The following is a 27033-nucleotide window of genomic DNA, read 5'->3' as shown; positions in this document are numbered from 1 at the left end:
GCTTGGACAACATGCCCCTCTCAGGGGGCATCCCAGGGCTTTAAAGGACACAGACATTTTCTAGGAAGTATTTCAACTCTGTCAGAAAACTCCACTGGAAAATGCATTTAAAGTAACATTTCTGTTACAGAAATACTTAGATTGCTTAAAATGTTTAGAAAGAGCCACATTTCCCCTTCATGTCTATTGATCACCAGAGTAATTACTGGAGACTGCTATCAGCTCTGTCTCATTAGAGTTCCCTCACACCCCACATTCCTCATCCTCCTCAGCCATCCCTCCCCAGCCCAGTTACTGCTGCAGGTCTGGGCAGGGCTGGAAGTGGCCATGGCTGCTCAGCCTGTGTGCCAGAGTCCACAGGGAACAGGTCCCTTCTCCCCTGGTGCAGATACTGCAGCACAGCAGTGCTGGCAGTGTTGGGTGGGTGGGTAAGGCAGGGTGAGAGCACAGCACCCCACCGTGGGGTGTGTTCCAGACTCTCAGCAAGCACCAGGGCCAGACATAAACACTTCTCAGTATCCACATGCTGCAGCACTTCTCAGGATGCTGCAGCACTCCTCAGGATTCCTTCTGGCCCCTGAACACCCTCTGGGATCAAACAGTGCTTTCAGACTTTTCTAGTTATGTACCCCTGATATTTATCCAGTGCAGGCTAAGCCCTTTTGGACATTTCACACACTTAGATTTCTTGTTCTTGCTGACTGCCCCATGTGGATCTTTTCAGCCCAAGTCTGTGGATTTCAGGTTGAAACTATCAGTACAGGTAAGCTGGCAGTCAAGCTTTCTGCTGGCAGCTCCCCAGGGCTCAGTCACCCTTCTCAGCAAAGAACCCAAGTCTTATCCTGGGATGCTTTTGTAATCTGATTAAAAAATACATCAGAATCCTGCTGTGCTTCTCAGGTGATTATTTGTTAATAAGGAGACTGAATTAATTGCATGTAAAGAATAAACTAGTTAGTCAAGAAAAGCACTGAAGCAGGCAAGGTGTAGCTTCTCAGCCATGCAGCAGCAGCTCCCAGCATTAGCATTCTGCTGGTGACAAAAGCTCCCTTCACAACCCAAGGAATCCCTGGTGGAACACAGCTCTGCAGGTCACCTCCCATCCCTCCCCTTCACTGCACGTGATGAGGAGCCCAAAGCACGTGAGATGGGCACGACTGCTCATGGCTTTCACACCCAGACCACGGCTCCTGTCACCCCACGCTCCAGCCTGAGCTCTCCAAGGAATGTTGGCTGCACTTTGGCACATCAATGCAGCGTGAGAGCGATGGAGACCCCCTGGTGAGTGGCTCTTCCTGGCGGTCCAAGTCTGAGTGCATGCTGCCTGCTTTCTAATCATACAAAGTGGCTTCTGTCTCTTGCTCTCCTGGGATTCCTGTGCTGGCCTTGCCTGAAAAACTCTGACTTTTCAAAACTGCATTCATGCAAACTGTCTTTTAGAAAACTGGAGAGGAATGGACGCTTCATTACTGTAATTAATTCATACACTGCACACCAGCTTTATAACAGGGCTCACTCAAAAGGGCCAGAGTGGGAGAGGGGATGACAACCAAAAGAGTTTAGTAAGGAGTATCCTGCTGGCAAACGTGGCAGATTTGGTGGATTATTTCATTAAGCTTTACAAGCCTGTTCCTGTGAAATGCAGCATGGATTTGTGCCATTAGGGACTCAAACCCTGCATGCACCGTGCTGTCAAAGTCATTTTGTGAGCTGCTGTTTGACAAAAGCATGACAACATGCAGAGTGCAGTTTTAGTACCACTTGCAGAGTGACAAAAAGTAGAACTTCCTTGAAGACAGACTGTGAACCCTGCTTCCTACTTGGGCAAAGTCCCACTGTTGGGGTGAAGGCTCCCCTGAGCAAGGCCTATGAAGCTCATATGGCTGCCATGAGCTGTTTGGGGAAAGGGCAGGACCCCAGAGCATCTGAACAAAGGTGTTCCACTTGCAGGTGATGTCTGGGGAGCTCCACTCACCCTGCCTCCCCCACACACCACTGGGCACCTGGAAAGGTGATCTAATAAAACATCCAGACACCTAAAATGTGAGGTGTTTCCCAGAGGGATTCAAATTCATGGATAGCCCTGTTTCCCTGGAGCTGTTTGGTGCCTGCAGGCAGGGGTGCCTGGGCATGGACAGTGAGGAGAGCCTGGGCACTGGGGAGCAGTCACCTGCAAGTACAAAGGCAGCGAGAGATGCTGAAGGCCACTCAGGATCAGAGGAAATCTAGATTCCAGCCCTTGCTTTCTTTTCAACACCTATCTAATGTAAAATACACAAACAGCCCTAAGAGCAGCGATCAGAACCTGGTGGCTGCCATGGCTTGGCATCCTTGCAGCTGAGTATCCCACTCTCCTCCCTAGCTGTATTTCCTGTATCAGTGTCCTTGAGTACTATGTTCCATGTTAACCTTACTATTTCACAGAACAGCAGGTTGGATGGGACCTCAGGCATCACATGGTCCAACCTTTCTTGACAAAAGCCTGGTCTAGACAAGCTGGCATGGCCCATCCAGCTGAATCTTAAATAGTGTCCCACACTGGGGATGCCACCACTTCCCAGGGTGATGATTGCAAAGGCTGCTTGTCCTTGTGAATTTTTTTTCCTGTTGTGTCTAATGAGAACCTTCCCAGGAGTAACCTGTGTTGATATGTGTGTGTGCACCCCTATGTGCATGCAAGCATCCATCTGTGAGGCCACGGAGGGCACCTGGAGAGTGTGAGAGGATTGGGCTACTCTAGTTGAATTGGTGAAAAAAAAAACATTAAGCAGCTTTCTGTCTCAGTTTGGATTGCTGTGGACTTCAGGGAAGATGTGGGAGGCTAGGTGGGATGCTTTTGTATGTGCACAAATATTAACAGTAAGTGATGATGGAGAGAGCTACAGCTCTTGAGGCCTGCAGTAAGGTGTAAGCGTTGCCTCTCTATATCCTCCTGCATGTCACAAAGGTTAAAAAGGGTGCCCCAAGCCAAAGCATGTCAGCAGATCATACTGAGGACAGGCTGGATTACAGAGTGCACATGTTGGACCTCCTCTTTAGAACACATTTAAAGAAGGACCAATACAACGCCCCCCTAAATCCAGCACGGTACTCCTGAGTTAGCCTTGGGACCGGCAGCAGCTGAGTGGAACAGGGAGACAAAAGGTCACGAAATACTATTTGTAACTTTGTGACATGGGCAAATTCCAACCCAGAATAACTCACTCGGACCACGAAGCTAAGCCAGCACATCTTGACTGCCTCCTGCTTGCAGTCTGCCTTTGCAGTTATGTTTGCTAGGGAGAACCTTTACTGATAGTATTTCCTATCTCTGTCATTACTCATTTTGCAGTTTATCCAGTGGCTTATCAGCTAGCCACTAACTTAAGCAAACACAATTCCAAGCATGGGAATACTGCTTTTGAGTAAAAGCACTGAGCACAAAGCCTTTTTCCTACTAGCACTTGATGAAAATCAGGCACCTCCGATGATCACCTTCAATAAAAAGCCTGTTTCAGGATGTGCAGGATTTCCTTATGACCAGTCCTAGGTCCTAAGCAATCAATTTCCTTCCTCTATCCTAATTTGCCCTTATACATCATATTCAAGATTTGATCTGGACAGGGGATGGTTGGCTCAGTGGATAAACCTCTGCCTTTTCACCTCTGGGACCATGGTTCAAGTCAAGCCCTGATGAAATGCACTTGATCGCCCTAATCTAGTTCTTAGTGGACAGGATTCCCATTATCTTTAAAAGGGTCAGAGCCAAGGCCAGTGGGAAGAGTGCATTGTGCTACATCTTCCCCATGATTAATACATTTTCAGTGAGGCCAGATCCTTAACCTTCACCAGCACACATACTCTCACAAAAAGCTTCATACAGATCCCTCACGGACTAAACCTCTCTCCTCAATTTGCATAACATTCCAGGATTTCCTGGGAATATGAAACACCATCCCCCCACCCAAAGTGAATTACCCTTAACTCAAAAGTATGTTTGCCTGAACAGTTTGTAAGAACACCCTTAAGTTAATTGGCACAACAAGAGATGACTTTAAATCATTACTGGCATAGGGAGAAGGAGACCTTTATAACTCAATCCATTTTTCCAGCACATTTTCTCCTCGCTCCTTATCAGCTAGAGCTAGACAGGCACACGGAATAAAGGGAATCTACCCCAAAAGGCTGATTTCAGTGTTTAATACACAGAAACCACAAGCAGGAGCTTTCTGCAGAAGCTGACTGTTTGCTCTCTGCAGCAGGAGGACTGCTGACAGTGAGCTGAAACTCTTTGCTTATTTTTTTCCCCCATTCTAACAACAATTTAAGTCAAAATGGAACATCTCCCGTTTCATACATATCTGGGCTGGAGATCACTGGGCTTTTCTGCATGACTATCTCAGATCTGCTTTGGAATTACAGAATCATGGAATTATTGAGGCTGGAAAGGACCTCTGAGATCATCAAGGCTAGCCTATGACTTAACAACATGACATCAACTAAACCATGCCACCAAGTGCCACATCCGATATTTTCTTAAAGACCTCCAGTGGTGGTGGCTCCAACTCCCTGGGAAGTCCATTCCAGTGCCTAATTGCCCTTACTGCTGGTAACACCACCTCACCATCTGATTACCCAGGAGCTGCTTCATGGCTAGCCCCCAGGTCTGGCCTCCCCAAATCCCAGTACTGGAGGCCAGAAGAGCACTGAGACCAGGACTGCCAAGGGCTGTATCCCTGTGAGAGCAGGACTGGCACTGCCCATGGGCAGCTGAGGACAGTGGCCAGGGCAAGCACAGCTACAGAGCTAGTCACCAGTTTCCAGCAACATCAACAGACCAAAGAGATTATGATCCTATGGGCAATACCAGCAGGTTCAACTCTTAATTAATTCACTGATTTATACATATAGAATACATACATACATACATAGAATAAACCAGGTTGGAAGAGACCTTCAAGATCGTGTCCAACCCATCAACCAATCCAACACCACCTAAACAACTAACCCTAGCTGTGACCTAGCTGTGATCAAAATGTTAGAATCACTGAATAGTTTTGCTTGGAAAAGATCATAGATCTTCAAGACCATAGAGCTCAGCCACTAACCCGGTGCTGGCAGGTCACCACTAAACCATGTCCCTCAGCACCACATCTCCACAGCTCTGAAAGCCCTGCAAGGATAGGGACTCCACCACTGCCCTGGGCAGCCTCACGTTACTGTCTACCTGGATTGACATGATTCCTATGCAAGATAGGAATGGATGCAGCAGTTCTCATTCCTGTTGTGGTTAAAGATTACCAAATGATTCCTAATGATTAAATCATTCCTCTGTAGTCGTTAAAGAGTTTTCACATCCTTACTGTGTATTTCTTTGACTGACTACTGAAGAGACAGCATTTACCTTGTGGTTCATTTGTACTAATCAATAACATGACTGCAAGTTTTTCATTAAATAATTATCCCTGGCTTGGGCTGCTTTTGGTTGTGTTGAATGTAAGAGGGAACTCCCAAAGACAGCCTGTTTTGAAAGAAACACTGAAGGCCTGATTTAGCATAGATAATTAAGGAATGTCAAAACCAAACGAGTGCACATTTCTTCAAGAGCTCCCTGAGTGCTGCTACTCTCCCCAAGAACAGAATAGAATAGGATAGGATAGGATAGGATAGGATAGGATAGGATAGGATAGGATAGGATAGGATAGGATAGGATAGAATAGAATAGAATAGAATAGAATAGAATAGAATAGAATAGAATAGAATAGAATAGAATAGAATAGAATAGAATAGAATAGAATTAACCAGGTTGGAAAAGACCTTTAAGATCATCAAGTCCAACCTATCACCCAACATACTCTAATCTACTAAACCATGCACCAAGTACCCCACTCAGTCTCTTCCTAAACACCTCCAGTGATGGTGACTCCACCACCTCCCTGGGCAGCACATTCCAATGGCCAAGCTCTCTTTCTGTGAAGAACTTCTTCCTAACATCCAGCCTAAGATGCACCAGCATGATAATTATTACCACTTGAAAGCTGGCAAATCCAAAGCTATGACCAAGTTGTGTGCAAGGAACGGTCTGGCTGCTTAGGGTAAGATGAGAGGAGTGGACAACACTGCAGACCCACTCAGGAAGCCTATGCAGAGGGCCTGGGCATTCCCTGAGTGCCCCTGTGTGTTGGCTGAGGTGCAGGAACACAGAAGAGGGGTGGCTGAGACATGGCTCTGGTTTCCAGCTGTGGGCTGCTGCCTCTTGAAGGGTGCAAACAACCAGTTCAGCCTGGAGAAGCCTTGGCTGTTCTTTGCCCACTGCTCCTAAGCCAGTCTCTGGAACAGAAGGACAGCAGCTCTGGCTCTACCCTACCCCCAAGGGCAGAGGAATGAACACCTTTTCTAATTCAAAAGCAACAACTTAGCCTGGAACCTGTCTGACAGTGAGGAGAAACTCCACATGCTGTGCTTCCTCTGGTCACACCTTCTCACTGCTGCTCTGCAACACCCCTTCCATCCAGACACAGAGGTCCTGCTATGGTTACACCTGGTCCCTCTGATCTACTGTGACTTGAATGTACAACCCAGAGCACATGAACTGAGTATTAAGGCAATTTTGCATTGTTGCTGCAGCTATTTCAAAGAGGTTTTGTCTTTATCACTACACAGCTGGAAGAATCAGGGTGCTCCTTTCTGAAATATAATGGCCCAGAACGGTCACTGCACCTCAAGGGAACAAATACAGGCAATTTCTAAGCTCACTTTGGAATGAGCTAGAGATAAGCCTGGATAAGCTATGGAATAAGCTGGGAAAAATTAGGCCTGACAGATTACTGTGTGCCTTTCAGAGTGAAATTCTGGTGAACAGATCATTTGTACCTACATCAGATTTTTCTATCAAAACCCACTCGTTTTTAGATCTTAGGATTCTCTCTGCGTTGATTGCAGCGTAGAAAGAAGGCATAATTGGGCCCGGGCAATGACAAAGCAGCCTGTTGATAATAAATATTTGTCAGCTCTTGTCACATCTGCACACATTCCAGTGTTACTGAAGAGACACCACACTGATACCAAAAAAAAAAACACATACACCCTCAGAAAAATCAATGGGGTTCGAGCTCAAGCAGTTGCTAAACACACAGAAAACATCTTTATCCAGCAGCCCCAGCGCTTGTGAAAATTCCCAAGCCTTGCATCGGTACAGCTAAGGAAAATTTAATCTTCCCAAATACTCATCAGGGCACTCCATCCTGCAGACCTGACAGACCCACTTATAATTAATTATACAATTTCGATGGGAATATCGACTAAACAAAGCTATAAATCATAGAAAAAGTCAATAGGCATGGACACATTCAATCATGTCCCGACCAATGATTACTACTCTTAAAATACAATAATTATTTTCAGGAGCCAGCTTGAATTAAATTCCTGTCAGGCTGGTACAAGACCGGCGGTTGATGAAGGATGCGATGGATTTTTGGGGTTGAATTCGGCGCAGAGACATTTATCCTGTTAGAGAGGTAGTTTGTTTTTAGTGATCATGGTGCTGCGTGTTTAACTAGACCATGAAGATTAGATTATCTCCAATGGCTCATTATATCGTTTATCTTCCCCCCCTTCCCCCCCTTTCCCATGTTGGAGCTGGGAGATTTCCCGCTTCGTGATGCGGGAATGAAATGACCGCTGGTTCCGAAGGCGCTTCGGTGGCACCGCTCTCTGCCAGGGCCCTGGCACGCCGTGCCCACCCACCGGCACTCGCCCCAAGCACCGCCATGAGGGCGTGGATGGAAATGGCAGCGGCAGGAGTGGCTCAGCCCCGGGGAATGGGCTGGGAAGAAAAGGAGAATGACATCTGAGCTAAGAGAAGCATCACACCTGGGGGTGCTGGTTGATGGTAGGCTGAACATGAGCCTGCACTGTGCCCAGGCGGCCAACAGGGCCAATGGCATCCTGGCCTGCATCAAGAACAGTGTGGCCAGCAGGAGCAGGGAGCTCATTCTGCCCCTGTACACTGCACTGGTTAGGCTGCACCTCGAGTACTGTGTCCAGTTCTGGGACCCTCAGGTTAGGAAGGAGGTTGACTTGCTGGAGCGTGTCCAGAGAAGGGCAACGAAGTTGGTGAGGGGTTTGGAACACAAGCCCTATGAGGAGAGGCTGAGGGAGTTGGAGTTGCTTAGCCTGGAGAGGAGGAGACTCAGGGGTGACCTTATTGCTCTCTACAACTACCTGAAGGGAGGTTGTAGACAGACGGATGTTGGTCTCTTCTCCCAGGCAGCCAGCACCAGAACAAGAGGACACAGTCTCAGGCTGCGTCAGGGGAGGTTTAGGCTGGAGGTTAGGAAGAAGTTCTACACAGAGAGAGTGATTGCCCATTGGAATGGGCTGCCTGGGGAGGTGGTGGAGTCACCATCATTGGAGGTGTTCAGGAGGAGACTTGATGGGGTGCTTGGTGCCATGGGTTAGTTGTTTAGGTGGGTTGGATTGGTTGATGGGTTGGACATGATGATCTTGAAGGTCTCTTCCAACCTGGTTTATTCTATTCTATTCTACACTTGATCTCAGCCAAAGGCAGAGAAGCTCTGGAGCCTTCAGCACAGGAAGCACATGGACCTGAGCGAGCAGGTCCAGAGGAGGGCCATGAAAATAATCAGGGAGTTGAAGCGCTTCTGCTATGAGGACAGGCTGAGGGAGCTGGGGGTGTTCAGCTTGGAGAGGAGAAGGCTCTGGGGAAACCTGATAGCAGCCTTCCAGTACCTAAAGGGGGCTAGAATAAGGATGGAGAGAGACTGTTTACAAAAGCCTGGAGTGATAGGACAAGGAGAACTGGCTTCTAACTAGAGAAGAGCAGATTTAGATTGGATGTTAGGAACAAGTTCTTTATCATGAGGGTAGTGGAAAACTGGAACAGGATGGGGTGGGGGCCCCATCTCTGGAGATATTCAAGGTCAGGTTTGACAGGGCCCTGGGCATCCTGATCTAGCTGAGGATGCTCCTGATGACTGCAGAGGGGGTTGGACTAGATGGCCTTTGAAGGTCCCTTCCAACCCAGACCATCCTATGATTCTATAAGAGAAATACATTAACACATGTAGAGAGAGATCTGGAACAGGAATGGGTTTAGCAGGGAAACAGGAACTAGGATTAATGCTGCTAATCCCCAAACTGCAGATCATGAGTGAAAGAAGTGCTCTGTGTTTCCCAAAGATATATTTGCCTTTCTCTGTTACCTCTAGGGACTGAGGGCCAGCCTTAGCAGGAAAGAAGGAAGCAAAGGAGACATACAGTGGCCAGCCCCTTTTTCACATACTCCACTGGAGTTTTTGCAGAAGCCCCTTGCTCATCCACATAGGTGTCTTGCCTTCCCTTCCTGATTTCCTACTTATGGGGATTCGCTGGTCTTAAGCTTGGAGGAGGTGCGCTTGAATAGCAACCAGCTCTCTTCAGCCTCTCCTCTCTTTCTGGGGCACTAGCCCATGGTGTTCTTCCAAATAGGTTACCTAACACATCAAAGTTGGCTCTCCTGAAGTCCAGGGTTGCAATCTTAATACCCTGCACTTGCAAGAAGATATAAAGCCATTCTCCAAAGAAAAATCCTAGTCCTCATCACAAAGCAGAATACTGGTGTTCCCTGTCTGCTTCCTTCTCTTAGGAAGCCCCACAGCATTGCCTGAACAGCGTCAGTCTGCTGCAGGTTTAAAGTTTTCTGTTCTATTTATTCCTGTGTTTCTGTTACCCTTTGCATGCTCAGAAGACCCAGATACCTTCAGGCCAGCTTTGCATTAGGGGCTTTTCAGAAGACCCAGGTATCTTCAGGCTGGCTTTGCATTAGAGGCTTCTCCTAAGTTACAATGGTGCACAACAAAGAGCTAGTAAAGAAAGAGGATGCTTGCAAAAATGCAGAAGAGATAATAGAGAAGAAAAGTCAGCTGTTGTGCACACTTAACTTACATTTTTTCTAAGAAATGGAAGGTAAGCAAATGCTACAGTTAAGAAGCTGCACACAAAAAAAGTAAGTGAGGAGGGAGTTTGGAGCAGTTCTTGTGTTAGATGAATTACCTCTTCTCATTCTGCAGGCAGGAAGGCTGGTAAGGATAAAGGGCTGCTAGAGAAATGCAATTGGTTTATTCCTTCAACAGAATTTAGCAATGAACTTACCGCAGTGCCATTGTTATCTCTAAACACATCTTGATTAAAATAGTCAAAGAGCTTCTTTTCTAACTGTAGCATAACCTAGAAAAAAAAAAACAACAACAGAGAAAGGTCAGCAGAGCTCTTGGGCTTGGCTACCCTAAGGCACAGGCGTGGAAGTGACCCTCTGGAGACATGCAGCCCTTTAAAACCTCATGGTGTCACATGTCTAAAGCTCCTTGTCAGCTTGCCCAGTGGGTGACTTGCAATCACTTACAAAGATCCAATTAACTGAGCATTAGGTGTGACAACCTATAGCCCTCCCCTCCCTTTAAATTATCAGTTTGAAACAACTATATTGGTGCTTTGAGAAAAGGCAGGGAACATTCAACAAGGTTTCTATGTACACGGGGCGCAGAGGGCGTTCGGCTGTTTACCTTTCGGTCATTATCAGATTCACGAAATATGAGCTTGACCACTTCATTGGTGTCAGCTGCCCGCACGGTCTGCATCGTGGCCTTTGCACATAGTGTCTGCAAAACACAAAGGCAGAGAGGCAAACCAGGTTAGGGGAAGCGACAGGCCAAGTCCTCCTCAACTCTGGCAACCCGTGCACCTTCAATGCCTGCCCGAAAACACGATCTGCTGTAGGTCAAAGCATCGCTAACTGAAGTCGCTTCCACTCGTGATGGATTTAGAGGAAGAAACTGGATTACCAGTTGGAGACAAACAGGCCATAATAAGCAACTATCAAGCAGATAAGGCAAATATTCCTTTTATTTACTGCCATGCACACAGGTTCCTTCACAAGTCTAAGACTGTACCACACAATCTCATAGAATGGCTTAGGTTGGAAGGGACCATCTGCTCCAACCTCCCCACAATGGGCAGGGACACCTCTCAACTAGACCTGGCCTGGAACACTCCCAAGAAAGAGGCATCCACAACCTCTCTGGGCAGCCTATTCCAGAGTTCCACCACCCTCGTACTGAATACCTTCTTCTAAGATCCAGTCTAAACCTACTCTCCCTCAGCTTAAAACCATTCTCCTTGTCCCACCACTAGACACCCTCTCCAGCCTTCCTGTATGATGCCTTCAGGTACTGGAAGGCAGCTGTAAGGTCTCCCCAGAGTCTTCTCTAGGCTGAACAACCACAGCTCCCTCAGCCTATCCTCATAGCAGAGTACTTGTATACATCTTCAGAAGCCACTTTCCACAGTTCCACAGCCCTACCCGTTTCTGGCCTGTGTTCTTAGGAGCTGATAACTACCCTGGCACTGCAGCCCTGTGGGTTAACTCCTGTTTGCAAAACCTTCTGCCTTGCAAATTCATAACTGAGAAGTCTGAGCAACACTTAGACAACCTAACAGTAACTTTCACAGTTTACTCTGATCAGCCAATTGATGAGACAACACATTTCTAGGAATTCTGAGGACTGGGATATAAACCATCTCATGAATCAGCACTTCCTCAACACAGAGGTATCAGCTCCCAGGTGTCAGTTCCCAGGGAACTTCCAGGCCTCAATTCCTTTGCATTTGCCTGCTTGGTCCCAGTTTCCATGCAAGCAAAGCTAACCTGGAGATAACACAGGACAGGCTGTGTAAAGGCCTCGCTCTGCTGCATTCTATCAGGTGAAAGTGTGAGCTTTCAACATAGCAGGTAGGCATATATAGAACTTTAAAATGTACTTTAAATGCACCGAGTGTGAAGCTTTAAGTACTCTAAGTGCTCTGAAATGCACAGTGGAGTAGGGAGCTTCACAGAACTCTGCAGATACCCAGCATGGGCAAAGCTGCTGGCTGGTGTGTGATGCTGCCCCATCCCCAGACCTGCCTGGGCTGCTGGAAACTACCAAGCAGCAGAGAGCAGAATAAAAAAAAACCCCTGGCATTACTGGAAGGCAGAGAGCAAATGGCCACGATGCGCCCCCACGCCTGGCAGGCAGCTCAGCATCCTTCACTACGGCACAGGCGCAAGCTGCCGACAGGATCTGTGCACAGCCTGGACAGGGACCCTGACAAAGACTGTCCCTCTGAACAAAAGCTTATTTTGTAGAGGATCTTAACAAAAGCCTGATAAAGAAAACAACTTAGTCGAGAAGAGGCAAAGAGGTGACTTCCCTGCTCTGCCTGTCCTCTCCCTTTTCATAATGGCCAGACAATAGATTTTCATTTTGCATAATACTCACTCATCAAATAAATATGTTCTGGTGTAACAGGGTAATAGAATTTCACATCCTACTGCATGGTTCTTCATCTGACAAGCAGAAGTACTTATATTGGGATTCATTATTAGAAGTGCAGCATCCATCAGACACAATGCCATGAAACTACAGCTTGCTTCCCAGTTGCCCATCCCCAATTTCTTCTGAAGGAAGAAAAGCCAAATATGTCTTTAAACAAAGATCCACCTGCTTCTAAATATTTTAGATCTCAGCTGCAAGTGCCAGTGCTAGAATGGGAACAATCTGTCACTGGACTTTTTGCCCCCATCTGATAGAAAGACATTAAAAATGGTCCTTGGTAAAGGCCCCTTCGTGCTGCCAGAGTACAAACAAAAAGAACAAGCCAAGCGGTTTAATTCTTAAAGGATGACTCGAGTGTGATTCAGTAAAACACAAACCTGATTTTTTATTGCAAGTCTGTGACCAGAACAGGTGCTGAGCCCCCAGTTTCCTGAATAAATGGTGTTCTCTCCTGACAAATTCTTCCTGTTTCCTCCCTCCCCTAAGCAGTGCCACGTCTTTGGATCACATCTCACTCTGGGCTTTCCCCTACTACTCTTGGCACACTCGGGGCACCAGCTTGGCCGCAGGTGCTTGTGAAATCACAGTTTTCACTGGAGAAAGGGATGCTGGTCAGACGGGCACAGATTCTGGCAGGGGGCTGGACTCAACAGAATCACGGGAAAGACCCTCAGGATCACCAAGGCCAACCGATAATCCTACTCTACAAACTTCACCCAATGATCTCCGGAGGTCCCTTCTAACCCCTAACATCCCGTGATCCTGTGACCCGGGCTGGAGAGCCTCACCTGTCCTGCGGGGTTTGAAGGTGCCTTTGACAGGCTTAGGGGAAGAGTGGGGGATATGCAGCGGCAGCTCATTAACCCTAGCTCCTGCTGGGAAGGGGAGTAGAGGCATCTCAGGACACTTTCGGTGCACAGAGCCACCGACTTCTCCCTGGCGGGACCCCGCTGGCCTGGCCGGGCGCGGAGCTGCCGCTCGGCCATCTGTGTGTGTGGGGGACACGGTGAGGTAATGCACTGCGAGCCCTTCCCTCCGCACCGGCCATTGAAATTCCGAGCACAGAGCAGCTAATCGGGTCAAGCCCAAAGAAATAGCGCCTTGGGCTGATGTGTCACAAATCAGTCTGGTCGCTTTAAACAGCACACCAGATTAGAACAAGCACCCGAACAAACCAAAGCGGAAAACCCGCCGCTCTCTAAAGCTGGTTTCTAAAGCCCTAACAAATCGCTCCATCTTTCACTCATTTAAACTTTCCAAATGAGGGTCAATACGGTCCCCGAGCATCCAAATGCTAATGCGCTTAAGTGCGCTTAAGCAGCTTTCCAGAGTGAATGGGCCAAAGAAGGGCTCGAAAAGACAAGGCAGAGTTACTGTCACTGTCAAAAAGTCATTGTAGCCACCCCCAGAGTGGTTGCAATTCAAGAAATTCATGATTTCTGTCTCTTAAAGGCATCTGCTTGAGAACATTTTTTTTTTTTCCTTCTGAGCTGCTTTATCTCACAACTTCAGGCCGGCTCTAAAAGAAGAAGGAAAAAAAAAACCCACCCCAAAACAACAACCCCGCGATCGACTCTTGAGAACCAATACAGAGAAAGGACCCACATACCTTATCGCTTTCAAATTTCACACGCACAAAAAGTTACCTTATTCACAGACAAAAAGTGATTGGGCAAAGGTTCATTTCTTATACAAGCTGGAGCACTCCTTCTTTTTTTCCCTCCTCCTTTCAATTTCTACAAAGTCGTAGTCACCCAAGCAGAAAACTTGGGGGGGGGGGGACATGTGCCTTTCTAGGCAAGTCTACTTATGAAGGGGATTTTTGTGGTTGCTGTTGCTGCCAAAGAAAATCGAACTGCTATGAAACCACGCCGCTTCTTTTAGGGCATTCCCTCAAAGGTACTCTTTTACAGAGCCAGAAAAGAGGGTATCAGACATCAAACCTCTCCCTGAGTTATCTTTTTTCTTTGTTTTTCTTTTCTTTTAAAATATTTTAAAATTAATTTTTTAAATTCAAATTTTATTTCTCTTTTCTTTTTTCTCTTTTCTTTTTTTCTCTTTTCTTTTCTTTTCTTTTCTTTTCTTTTCTTTTCTTTTCTTTTCTTTTCTTTTCTTTTCTTTTCTTTTCTTTTCTTTTCTTTTCTTTTCCTTTCTTTCCTTTCCTTTTCTTTTCCTTTCTTTTCTTTTTTCTCTTATCTTTTTTCTTTTCTCTTTTCTTTTTCTTTTCTTATCTTTTTTCTTTTCTCTCTTCTCTCTTCTCTTTTCTCTCTTCTCTTCTTTTCTCTTCTCTCTTCTCTTCTTTTCTCTTCTCTCTTCTCTTCTTTTCTCTTTTCTCTTCTCTTCTTTTCCTTTCCTTTCTTTTATTTTTCTCTTATCTTTTTTCTTTTCTTTTCTTTTTCTTTTCTCTTTTCTCTTTTTTCTCTCTTCTCTTCTCTCTTTTCTTTTCTCTCTTTTATCTTCTCTCTTCTCTTCTTTTATCTTCTCTCTTCTTTTCTCTTCTCTCTTTTCTCTTCTCTCTTCTTTTCTGTTCTCTCTTTTCTCTTCCCTCTCTTTCCTTTTCTCTCCCTTCTCTTTTCTCTTCTTTTCTCTTTTCTTTTCTTTTCTTTTCTTTTCTTTTCTTTTCTTTTCTTTTCTTTTCTTTTCTTTTCTTTTCTTTTCTTTTCTTTTCTTTTCTTTTCTTTTCTTTTCTTTTCTTTTCTTTTCTTTGAGATTTGCTTACAAAGTTTTCAGGGGAGCTGAGGGAAGCTGAACGTTCAGGCTGCAGCTCAGCGAACACAGACCTGTCTCAGTCTTGTCTCATCCAGACCCTATGCTCACAGGTAGCTGCCGCCCAGGATTTGTGTTTTAACATAAGCCTTTGGGGTAATTGATGTGTACCGAATTGTACAACACAACAATCACTTTCGTGAGGATCGCCTTGGAAGGCAGTGAAAAAAAAATAAAGAAAAGGCACTGTGATGCAAACGAGGAGAGAAAATTTGTTACACTGAAAGAGACCAATCTGGAATTTTGTCTAAACTCTGCGGCCCTCAGAAGCTGAAAGCCGTTTGATTTACAGCACAAACACGGCCTTCAGAATACATCTGCTCCCACAGATAAACAAAAAAGTTGCAATGCTCTACTCTGCAGTTCTGCATGCCTACAGTAAACAGGGAGAAAGGCATCCAAACGATTGTGTTACATACATCACACACACACACAATGTTCTGTACCAGACATGACTGCTTCTCACACCGTGCCTTGGCGCAAGCCCTCTGAGCAGCTCCGAGCTGCATTACTGCTCCCTGCCAGCAGTGCTCTGCCGAAAGCTGCAGCTGATTTTTCATGCATTTTACACTCCTGCTTCCTGAACGTCCTTTAGACTCTCCAGTCCCCCCCGTGATGAGCTGTGGCACGCTTGTAATCACTGCAACATATTTTTTTGGGGGGGAAAAAAAAAAGAGCTACACAGGCGCATACAGCCCCAAACTTCCCTAATTGCCTCTCTCTGCTGATTCTAAAGATGGCTATTATTCTTCCCAATGATTTGAACACTCTACACAGGACTTACTATTACTTTGAATTCTTCTTACAAAATAAAGGTAAGTAGAATATATTACTTGCTCCTTTATAATGCAAAAAAAAAAAAATCAGCAGTGGCTGCAATCACAATTTCCAGTAAGCCACATGGAATAAACCAGAAGTGTTTGTTGCTAAAAGTGCCAGGAGGGAAGTGCAGAGTCTGCAGAAAGCCAACGTGAGCCAGCTGAGAGAAGGTCTTGAGCACATGAGTAACCAAATCAATTAAATTTATGATATTTCATTTTATTCCAGTTACATACTCTGTGGATTCTGGCAGGATAGAAAAGACAGAGGTACATGTATCATCTAATTATGACAGCGAAATACTTCTTCTGAAATGCTGCTCAAAACCCAAAATCAATTTGACATTTATTGAGTTAGGCTAATGAAATGCTTTTTTATGATTATCTGCATGCAGATTGCATTTGAAACCAGCAGTGAGGTAAAAGATTGGCTGCTTTGGAAACAAGAGCAATCGCTGTCTTGTTTGAGCTCCTCCTTAGCTCTGAGGGGTTGATAAGATTTTTCTGGCTATTTGGAATACAGCAACAGCAAAGTGACCAAATCATGTGATGTAAGAGAAATGACATTTGCAAGTGGGGGGCGGGGGGAAGTTAAACAGAACTTTCTGAGCCAAGGAAAGTTGCACATTTAGCTCCAGGCCAGGTCACATTGTGGCTTTGAAGTCTCTCTGCCATTGAAATGGAGACTAATTTTAGCTGGTTCCTGACAGCTGTGCAGAGGAATCCAGCCACAGAGCTGCTGCCCACAATTAGGGAAATAGCCCAGCTAAATACCCCAGGGTAAAGCAATCAAAAGGCATCTGAAAGGACAGACACCTTTGCTTGAAAATATATCCCTGAGGCTGTGTATTAACTTGTGTTAACTTTAACTGTGTGGAAAGAGCAATCATGTCTCCAAGGAGTTGCTACAGCTTTCAATACTTCAGCTTCCAGGAGCAGGAATTTAACTCAGCAGTGACAAAAATGCTAGATGAATAAAGACCAAATATAGAAAAATATTAATGAGAAGCCACTGAAAAGTATCACTGGGTGAAATTACTTTCTCTTTGAGGATTCCTGGAGGACTAAGCTCATGCCCAGGGGCTGAGTGGGATGGAGAGAAGCGTCACTGGTGTGTGCTTCATCTTCTGAAGGCAACTCGATGCCATCATGCTGCTGCCTGCACTCGCTGTAGGCCTGATGTCACCTCCCAGGTGGTTTACAGTAGCACCAGTTCTACTGCCTGTGAAAGCCTGCCTCAGAGCCTGCCTCAGAGCCTGTCCAAGACCTGTAGAAGGACTCTGGTCTCCACCACATGACCCTTTTGCTGATTTGCTAGTTTAAAAATACAGCACTGGGTAGCATCTGTGAGCACAAAAGCTCCAGACAAAGACTCTATCCTCATGCTCCCATTCTTCCCAAGATCTCCTGTCTTCCTAAAACAAACAGTCCCTCCTGGAAACAACTTGCAATTCTTTGGGCTCAGTTGCAAGTTAGCTGCACTAAGTTCCTCATGAAATGCATTTTCTTGGCCAGAGTCTGAGACTATGACTCTGTAGACTCAGACAGAGTCATGACTTTGTTATCACAGCGCATCACTAGGCAACGCGGAACCATTCCCATCAGTTTTCCAGGTACTGCACTGAGGGCCAGCCTGTGCCCAGCAGCACAGGGGCCTGCTCTGTTGGTGCCGCTCTCCTGCCTGCCCTGTCACCACTGCTCCCAGTTCTTAGAGAGCTATCTCTGCAGCAGGGGCTGAGATTTCTGTCTGCACCTGAGTGGGAAGCAGCAGGGCCACCCTCGGCTGAGCAGGGGCAGGACAGGAGCCTGCTCTGCTCCAGGTCCACTCTGCAGTGGCTGTCCATGTCCCTGTGTCCCTGTTGCCTTCCTCTGTGCCACCAGCTGTGCTGGCAATGATGGCCCCCTTCTTCACTCTCTGCTTCAGCAAGCAATCTGAACTCAGTCCAAAGGCCTGTGCCACTGCCATTCTCTGAGATTATAGATCTGGAAGCAAGTGATGAAAGCTCAGCCTTAGGTTCTCATAAAGAAAGTGCTGTCACAGCTCTGGGAGGCAGGATCACTGACTGTGGCCATCAGCTGCTCCCAGCATCCTGCTTACCCAGTGCATGCATTGCTGATGGTGGCTGAAGGAAACCCTCCTGGCTCTGCTGCATGCCTTTTTATTATTTTCTTTTTACTACTGTTAATTTCTTCCCCTTCAGGAGTATCACAGAAACATGCAGGTTGGAAAAGACCCTCGGTATCACCAAGTCCACCCGAGAACCCTACTCTGCAAAGTTCATGCCTAAACCACATCCCCAAACACCACATCCAAACCACCTTTAAACACATCCAGGGGTGGTGACTCCATCACCTCCATGGGCAGCACATTCCAATGCCTGACCACTCTTGCTGTGAAACATTTTTTCCTAGGGTCCAGTCTAAACTTACCCAGTTGTAGCCTGAGGCCATTCCCTTGTGGTCTATCACCAATTACCTGTGAGAAGAGACCAGCCCCAGCCTCTCCACAACCTCCTTTCAGGTAATTGTAGAGAGCAATGAGCTCTTCCCTCAGCCTCCTCTTTTCCAAACTAACCATCCCCAGGCTCCCTCAGTCACTCCTCATAACATTTATTCTCCAGGCCCTCCACCAGCTTCGTTGCCCCCTTTTTAAGCCCTCAATTTATATTTGCTTGCTGATATCAACAACGTGTTTCAAACACATTCAGGATTTCAGTGAGACCTGGATAAATCCTGCATCCTGCACCACTAGAAGATCTGGAACTTTGAAGCTGTTTGCTAGAGAAACCTCTTCCCTCCTCCTGTCCATCTTTCTTGTCATTGAGCATCACTACTTGAATTCAAGAAAGGTCCTGGGAGAGTTTTCAAAGACAGTAATTTGCCTTTCCATTAATTGCAGGAACTGGAACAGTCCAACTCTTCCTGTGGAAATCCTCTGTAGATATGTTGGCTTGCTCCATGAAGGGAACAAGATCTGCAGAGATCTCTTTAGGCATTATTACTTCTCTTCCATTATCTTTCCTGCTTTGGCCAAGCAGCAATACCAGCTTGAAAAATTTCCTCTTGGAAACCTTCACAGGACTCACCCATCTACTCCAGCTGACTAAGCAGAGGACTGTATGTGCTGTTTCTGTGAAGCAAAGACTTAGATAAGGCACACAAGATCTGTGATGTAAATCTGCCTCTGCAGGGAAATGCAAAATCCCCTGTTCCCTTGGATTCAGGAGAAACGGAGTAAGAGGCAGCTTCTCTCCTTACAACTAAGCTTGCTTTTATCTGACTTGCAGGCTAAGAACCTTCTATTTCTTTTCATTTTCAAAGCAAACCAGCCTGTGAACCCCATCTGCTCCTGAGTGCCTCGCAATTGCCTTTGTTTCCAGCGGTAATGTTTGCCTCTGTTTGTGCTGATGGTGGCATTGTCTCTGCTACCTCCATGTTTAGTGCTTTCTTACAGCTGTGAGAAGCGGAACGTGGCAGCAGTACCGTGAAGTACCAAAAACCTAAGCCAACATCGAGCGAAATTCTTTGGTGCTTCTTGACTGGCTTTCAGAACTGGACACTGCAGGTTCTAAATAAACCAGAGTCCGTCAGATTTATCCTCCTGGGACCTGCTGGGGTGCCAGGAGAGCAGCAGAGCGCTCTGCACGAGGTGGCATCTCCACCTGCTCCCACCCAGAACACACGGCAAGCCTCAAAAACGCTCCCAGACAGTGTTTTGTTTCACCAACGAGTAGCAATGCCAAGAAGACTAGACTTGGGAGTTTGCCCTTTAAATTCATGGGGTACAAAATCAACAGCACGACACAGTTCAAGATCAAGGCTCAGCCTCTGAGGAGTGTGAACCTTTGGCTTCCACAAAGTGACCGTGCCACAGCAGGTATCACCTGCGTAACATATGATCCACGCTCAACACATTGTGCAGTGGTTTTGCATTTCTCTTCAGCTTATCCTTAGCAATGAAAATTGGAGATGAGTTTTAAAACCTGAAGTGCTGGGCAGCTCTGAGACCAAACCACTATGTACTGAAAAATCTCTGCCTTTAGGCAGACACCAGCTGATTTTAATCACAAAGAGAGAAATACAGAGAAATGCTTTCATTTCTGCCTGTCATGCACAGTAGGGGAAATAATTGGTCCCTAAAACAAAGAGGGAATTTGAGGCCTGGAAAGTGACTTGCAGGCTCCCTGAGCAAGTGCTCTCACTAAACCTAAGCCCCCACAGTGAGATGGACGTGCAGCCTCCCTCCCATCAAACAACCACGAATGTATATGGCAAAGTGGGAGAGATATTAATGGTCACCCACTATTTCCCAGGGGGAAGAACACCCTTCCTCAACACTGACTTTACTTTTTAAGGGAACAAATGTGGCTGGAAAGCAATTTCCAGCTTGCTCAGTCTGGTTTTCTGACCTGAGCAAGCCGGGAATGTGAAATTCACCATGTAATTAACTGGAATGTGCTGTACAGTGCTATGGTGAGACCAGAACTTGGCTGATCAGGTAATGGCTTGCTAATGCAACATGTGGACAATTTCCTGACTGTATTTTCCCCCTTTCTCTGTTTGCCCAGCCTCCCTGACTTGACTCCTTTTCATCCTGCTATATCTCATTCATTTCTCATCGATGTACTCCCTGTCTCGTTCCACATCATTTGCTCCTTTATTCACTTTTCAAATGGAATATGAGTCCAGCAGCCTTTAAGTTCAAATGGTCCTTTTTGAGCTAGTTATGTTCAAATAGCTCAGAGAACCCTGAGGTGGGACTGCTGAACTGTCCTCCTCTCCTACCACTGCTGGCACACAGCTTCTAAGCGGCTGGCTGTGGCAGCGCCTTGATTCTGCAGATGTTGGGAAGCTGAAGGTTATCTTTGTAAAGTGCTGTGCAAAGTATACCCCCTGATGAGTGGTAAGATGGATTGATAGATCAGTGTGTGCATGGCACCCAATAAGAATCAGCTGCAGAGTAAACCAGTCTGTGTGGAGAGCTGGAATTAAGGTGACACATTCTGCTGGCTGTCCCTTTTCACCACCCCTCGTAAGGTAGCTTTGTGTCCTCGTTGGTGTGGTTTCTGTTGGTGCAAGAATGAAGGGTTTGTGCACTACAGCAACATTCATCATTCCCCCCAGGACACCACCTCCACCGAATGGGCCCAAAGATCGGTTGCTGACCAGCAACAAATTGCAGCGCAGACAACTAGATCAACTAGAGTGACACGGCTGATCAGAGAAAGGAGGGCTTGGAGGAACAGCAACTTCACACCACTGGCTGGGGATCCAAAGGGATTTAACCTATCAACAAATGCCAATCCCTGGCTCATTTGACACCAGCGAGAGAGCACAGAAAGCTCTGCCAGAAATGCAGCTTCCACGGTCCTCCTGCTCTTATGGACCGGTGATCCATCTGGAGGGGTTGGGGCCCAACTGGGCAAGCACCCAGAAAGCACATTCTGCAGAGTTTCTGAAACAGGGATGAACATTTTCTTCTTAAAGCAAAGCAGGATCGGAACGAGCTGAGAAATACAGGGAGCTCCCCATTATGCAGAGAGAGGAAAGAATGCAAGTTCAAAAGTGTTAACGCAACATCATTTCAAAGCTAACAGCTGTGGGCTGGCTGGTGAAGTGCTATTCTTTCCCCTGTATCTTTAAGTGCTGTTAAATTCATTTGTCACTTGATCGAAAGCCAACAGGCTACAAATCTCCCAAGCCCCTCTGGGCTGAATGGTGACAGGAGTGTTCTGTTCCGCCATCAGAAAACATTTGTGTGCGTCTCTGTCCAGAGTCATACATGCTACTTTAACTCATCTGCCTCCCCATTCTCTCCAGCCCAGGAGGACAAATTGCTCACTGTGGCTCCCTTTCAGAGGCAGTACAGCGCGCAAAGAATCATGACTGAGCAGAAACACAAGGAACAGGCACATAAAAATTCATCACTTTGGCCTCCTGACCTCTTGCCACCGGTTTGGCAAACCCCGTCTCAAAAAGTAGCACCAAGGGAGAGCTGAGCAGACCGGCTGAGTGAAATTACTGACAAAAAATATCTTGGACACAGGAAAACCCCACCAGATGCTTCATTGTCTTTGCAGAGAAGTGGTGCTGAAAAAGGGGGTGATCTACCACATGGCATATTGGGTGGAATAAGTAGTGCCATTGTTTCAGAGCAGCTCTGTCACTTTACTGACTGCAGTACAAAGAGGTGTAAAGCAAGATTTAATCCTGACTTTTTAGTCAGCAGATTAAAACCAATCATGCCAGATGTCCACAAGACTGTTTAACATACAGAAAGCTTTTTCATACTCTACAAAAAAAAAAAAAAGTGAAAGCTGTAATAACTTCTTCTTTATTTCCTCTAGAGAGGCCTTTTTCACTCACTTTTCCTCAGAAAAAAGGGAGATATTGTAATGGATTTTAAGATGTGCTATTAATTTTTACCCTAGCCTTTGCTCTTTCCCCTTTGGAGACAAAGCTAAACAGAGTGAATTCTTTTACCCACCCCAAATCAGGCAGGTATGCCAGTGAAAACTGACAGTCAAAATAAAAAGCTGTGATTTCCAGAAGAGTGGATGCCCATAAGACCAGGAATGGAGACTACCAGCAGCACTCACAAAGGAAGTTAAAATTCCTCCCCACAACACTTAATGTGATGCAAGATATCCAAGTGTGCTGATTAAAACCCACATATTTGTTTCCCTCCCCCTAAAACTGAGATTGCACAGGTGCTGGCTCACACCCACCCTGCTGCCTCCCTTACAAAGGAGCACGCAGCACAGTGAGGCTGGGGGTGTCCTGCACAGCCTGTGTTGAGGACATCAGAAACCTTACAGTGACTATGAGTGAGTGCAGTGTGATCCCAGCCTGGCACTCCTGAGTGGATGATCCATGTGGTACCCGGGACATGTGCTGGCAGTGGTGGCACCTGACACCTAAGTGAGGTCACAGGAGCTACGACCAGCTCTCAGATGTGAGGGCTTCTGCCTGATGTTCCAATTTGAATTACCTGATACTCTTAATATCAGGTGACAGGGGGAGAGGAAATGGCCTGAAGTTGCACCAGGGGCGGTTTAGGTTGAGTATTAGGAACAATTTCTTTCCTGCAAGAGCAGTCAGGCATTGGAACAGGCTGCCCAGGGAGGTGGCGGAGTCACCATCCCTAGAGGTGTCCAAGAAATGTGTGGATAAGGCACTTGGGGACATGGTTTAGTGGCCACGGTGGTGTTGGGTTGGTGTTTCCAACCCCAACAATTCTATTATTCTATGAAAGTACTTGGTGTTCTGACTGAAGCTCCTGCAGAGCTGGTAAATGCTTCCCAGGGTGCTGCTTTAGTCTTTTTCCATTGATAAACAAATTCATCTCTACAAATATTACCACAAAGGATATACATTCAGTAATTACTGTGCTTTTAAACTACTTAATATTGTTCTACTATATTAATCCAACAGTTACTCTGCTTTTAAAACATTTAATCTTTTCCCCTACTGTATTAATTCAAGAATTACTGTGCTTTAAAAATATGTAATATTTTTTCCCCCCTGCTATATTACAGAAGTACAAAACCATCTGCATATTAGAGTCCCTGCCTGAATCTCCATGTTGCTAGGTTCACCAAAGTCCAGAACATATTCCGAGTTTCTCAAACTTGAAGCAAGATTTAACATCATTGTTGCAAAAAAAAGCTATAAACAAACCCCCTCTCTCCCCTTCAAATGCCAGTCTCAGGCTGATTGGTATCACACACATCACTTACTAACTCAGGAGCTGTATGGCAGCAAGAGAATGCCTTACTTGGCAGTATCTATCATTTGGCTATGAGGAAAAAACAAACCAACAACTTACTTATCTCAGAGCACTTAGGCTGCTAAAATAAAAGTAGCCATCTTAATGCCTCACTGTGCCACTGATGCACTGAAGCTAAGCCAGTACCATTAAACCATTTCCTGCATTTTACATCTAGTCCAGACCTAGATGCAAACAGCTAAGATCATGGGCTACATGGAATAGCAAGTTGCTGCTTCAGTTGTACTGGTGCAGACAGAACCTTTTGCTAGTCTTTAGTCCTTCCAGAGGAACACTCGTACCCCCTCGCTGCTGAGCCAGCACAGATGTGCTGGCTGCTCCCTCAAACCCTCCAGATCAGCCACACACCCAACTGCAGGGGTTCCTCCCTCCTGCCAACAACGACCCAATTCCTGCATCCCTTAAAACCAAGGTGCCACTCCTGGGGCTCACATGAGACAAGAGGATGAGTATGTCACACAGTTCCACTCTAGCACCCTTCTTTCTTCCCCAGGAAAGGGGTTTCATTAAGTTAATGAAGCTGCACTCTTTGTCTTTCTATCATTTACATCCTTGCTGTGCTCTTGGTAGGTCCCATATCCTACTGGTAAATTTGGCAAGTAGACCCTTCACTTGCATTTCTCCTCTCCCCAGTGGATGGTGATGACTGGAAGGAGCAACCCACTTGCTTTAGAGCTTCTGGCACCCCTTGCTGAAGAGAAACAGGCAGGACCATGACGAAGATGAGAGTGTTTTCTTTCTAACAAAGTCTAACTGGAGACTCTCCAGCTACCTCAGAGGAATAAGCCAACTAAACGTCCATCTGACTAAGAGATTTCTCCCAGTTCAACACTTCTGTCCCCACTAATTATTCCACTGTGGGACTGGCACAACTTGAAAATTATAACTCTCCTCCCTTCTTCTGAATTTCTTCGAGCACATCTTGTGGGTGGCCTTCAAGATACATTTTACCAATTTTTCATGCCCATCCCTCGAAATGTGACCCTGCTCCTGTGCTTTTATCTCTCTGACAACTTCACACAGGAAAACATGCAGCCCCTCTGATAGCATGAAATCGGAAACAATGGCCTCTGGAAACAAAAGGGAGTAGGGGAGGCAGGATACAGTCCAGGTCCTGCCTGATTTTAGGCACAAACAGATGTTCATAGGCTCCGATAACCTGAGCAAGCTGAAAGGAAAAGCTTGTAAAAGAAATGGACCTTAAAAACAATGTATTGAAGAGCTTGAAATAAAGGCAAAGGGGAAGCAATATGGCTTTCAATGATAAATCTCGGCGAAAAAAAAAAAGGAGAGAAAGAAGCCCAAAGTGGCCCCATGAATTTCAATGGTGCATTTTTCTTTTTCAATGAACTCTGGGCTCGTTGTGAAATCTACAAATTGCTCAAATCTCGACGCCGTTTACAAGTCTCCCATAGCCATTAAAAGGTTACAATGCAGGCATCCCTCCTTCCCCTGTAACTAATCACCATAGCTGGGAACACCCAGCGCTGCCCTGAAATATAGGGCTAATGCTATTATTTTAAAAGCTGCTTATGGCTCAACAAAGAGGAATATGCTGAAAGAATCTTGATTGGAAACAATCTTAGACTAGCTGTTGGAACAAATTATGTTCAATCTCCCTTCCCTTTTCATGTGCTCCGTTTCAGCTTCCAAAAGCCCCACGTAAAGAATCCTGAATTGGGCCCGGGGGGTTCTGCTTTCACAAAGGCCAAGGAGCAGCATTTACAAACGAAACAAAGTGCAGAATCACTGCTCTGACTGAAGTTTCTGCTTTTGTGATTAAAACTCTCTTCCTCTTTCTTGGAGAGCCCTGCCATCCAAAAGGCCCTGTGCCATGCTCCAATGCACAAAATACATGTATTCATTACAGGAGAAGGGAGAGGGGGGGACACACAAGAAAAAAAGCCTGGAAAATTTGGCACAAAAGCATAGCTTAAGTCCTGTGCAGGATAGCCCTCATCTGAACTCTGCACATTTGCATAGATTTTACCTACTGATTGTCTCCACCAGGAATATTGTGGATAACTGAAAATAATGTTTCATCAGCTGCTTGTGGTCAGGTGCAGATTTAACTCCTTCATTGCTAACATTAATGAGAGGCATATGGTAAAGAATTAAAGAAACAGTGTCATCCTTCACAGAACCACAGAACGTAAGGGGCTGGAAAGGACCTCAAAAGATCATCCAGTCCAACCCCCCCTGCCAAAGCAGTATCACCTATACCAGGTCACACAGGAATGCATCCAGGTGGGTTTTGAATATCTCCAGAGAGGGAGACCCCACAACCCCCCTGGGCAGCCTGCTCCATCACCCTCACAGTGAACACTTTTTTTCCTCAGGTTCACATGGGACTTCCTGTGCCTCAGCTTCCACTCAGTGCCTCTGGTCCTGACATTGGGCATCAATGAGCAGAGCCTGGCTCCATCCTCTTGGCACTCACCCTTTACATATTTATAAACATTAATGAGATCATCCCTTGCTCTCCTCTTCTCTCCAAGTTAAAGAGCCCCAGCTTCCTCAGCCTCTCCTCATAATTTCAATGAAAATGAGCTGTAAGAAACTCCTAGACAAAACTCAAGGCACAAGTGACCATGCATTTGTCTAGCCTAATGATACACAGCACAGGCTCACCACCCTGCACTCATTTCCTCCTGAAGGGCGGCAAAGGGCTTCTCTTTCACCAAAACAAAGCCTTCACTTTTGGTGAGACATGGGACATTCACCAGTTCCTCTGGTAGTCCTCCCAGAAAAGAACCTCTTGTGAATCACTCTCGGGGCTAATTTCTCTTGCATGACTTTTCATTTGAACTTGCCTGTTAGTGGCTTCTAAACATCATTGAGACAGGAAAGGAACGGGAACATTGCCGAATACACAGCAGACTGTAGAGACCTCAGCCTTCTAACTACGACCTCCTGGGATGCCCTTGCTGATGGATTATTTAAGTTCAATTCAGCAGGGGTCTCAGGAAGCTTGCTTTAGCAAACCTGATCCTACTGCCTGTGAACCTACTTCCTCTTTGGCCTTCGGATCTGGGCTAGGGTCTCAGTAAGAAGACAGGGAGCCTTCCTCTCCTCCCGGGCCAGCTCACGGAGGAAAGATGTTTGATGGTTTTCAGTAGACCATCTCTGCAGCCACATATAAAAATCAATTAAAAAGACACATGAGAAGGTGCATCAAGGAGGTAAGCTGTGGCACTGCCATGGGAGCTGAGGCCCAGCAGGTGCCTGCTGTCTCCTCACTGCTGCTGCATGTGCTGATCCAAATGCAGGTTCAGTAGTGCTGTGTTTTCTGGGAACTCCTTTGCCA

The 27033-nt window shown here is 46.1% G+C and overlaps 1 protein-coding gene across 2 annotated transcripts in view; it reads right to left on the bottom strand.

The window, feature by feature from the left end:
* Positions 1-27033, bottom strand: part of INPP5A (inositol polyphosphate-5-phosphatase A) — a 262105-nt gene that overhangs the window by 32748 nt on the left and 202324 nt on the right. For both annotated transcript variants that reach the window (XM_054174722.1, XM_054174723.1), the window contains exons 10-11: positions 10542-10637; positions 10132-10206 (exon numbers count right to left, since the gene is read on the bottom strand). In XM_054174722.1, coding sequence (XP_054030697.1) covers positions 10132-10206; positions 10542-10637 — 171 coding nt within the window. The remainder of the gene's footprint in view (positions 1-10131; positions 10207-10541; positions 10638-27033) is intronic.

This window comes from Dryobates pubescens, chromosome 30 (genome assembly GCF_014839835.1).
Source record: "Dryobates pubescens isolate bDryPub1 chromosome 30, bDryPub1.pri, whole genome shotgun sequence".
In the NCBI taxonomy this organism is placed as follows: domain Eukaryota; kingdom Metazoa; phylum Chordata; class Aves; order Piciformes; family Picidae; genus Dryobates; species Dryobates pubescens.
The sequence above is the reverse complement of the archived record's forward strand: the minus strand, read 5'-3'. Positions and strand labels throughout refer to the sequence as shown.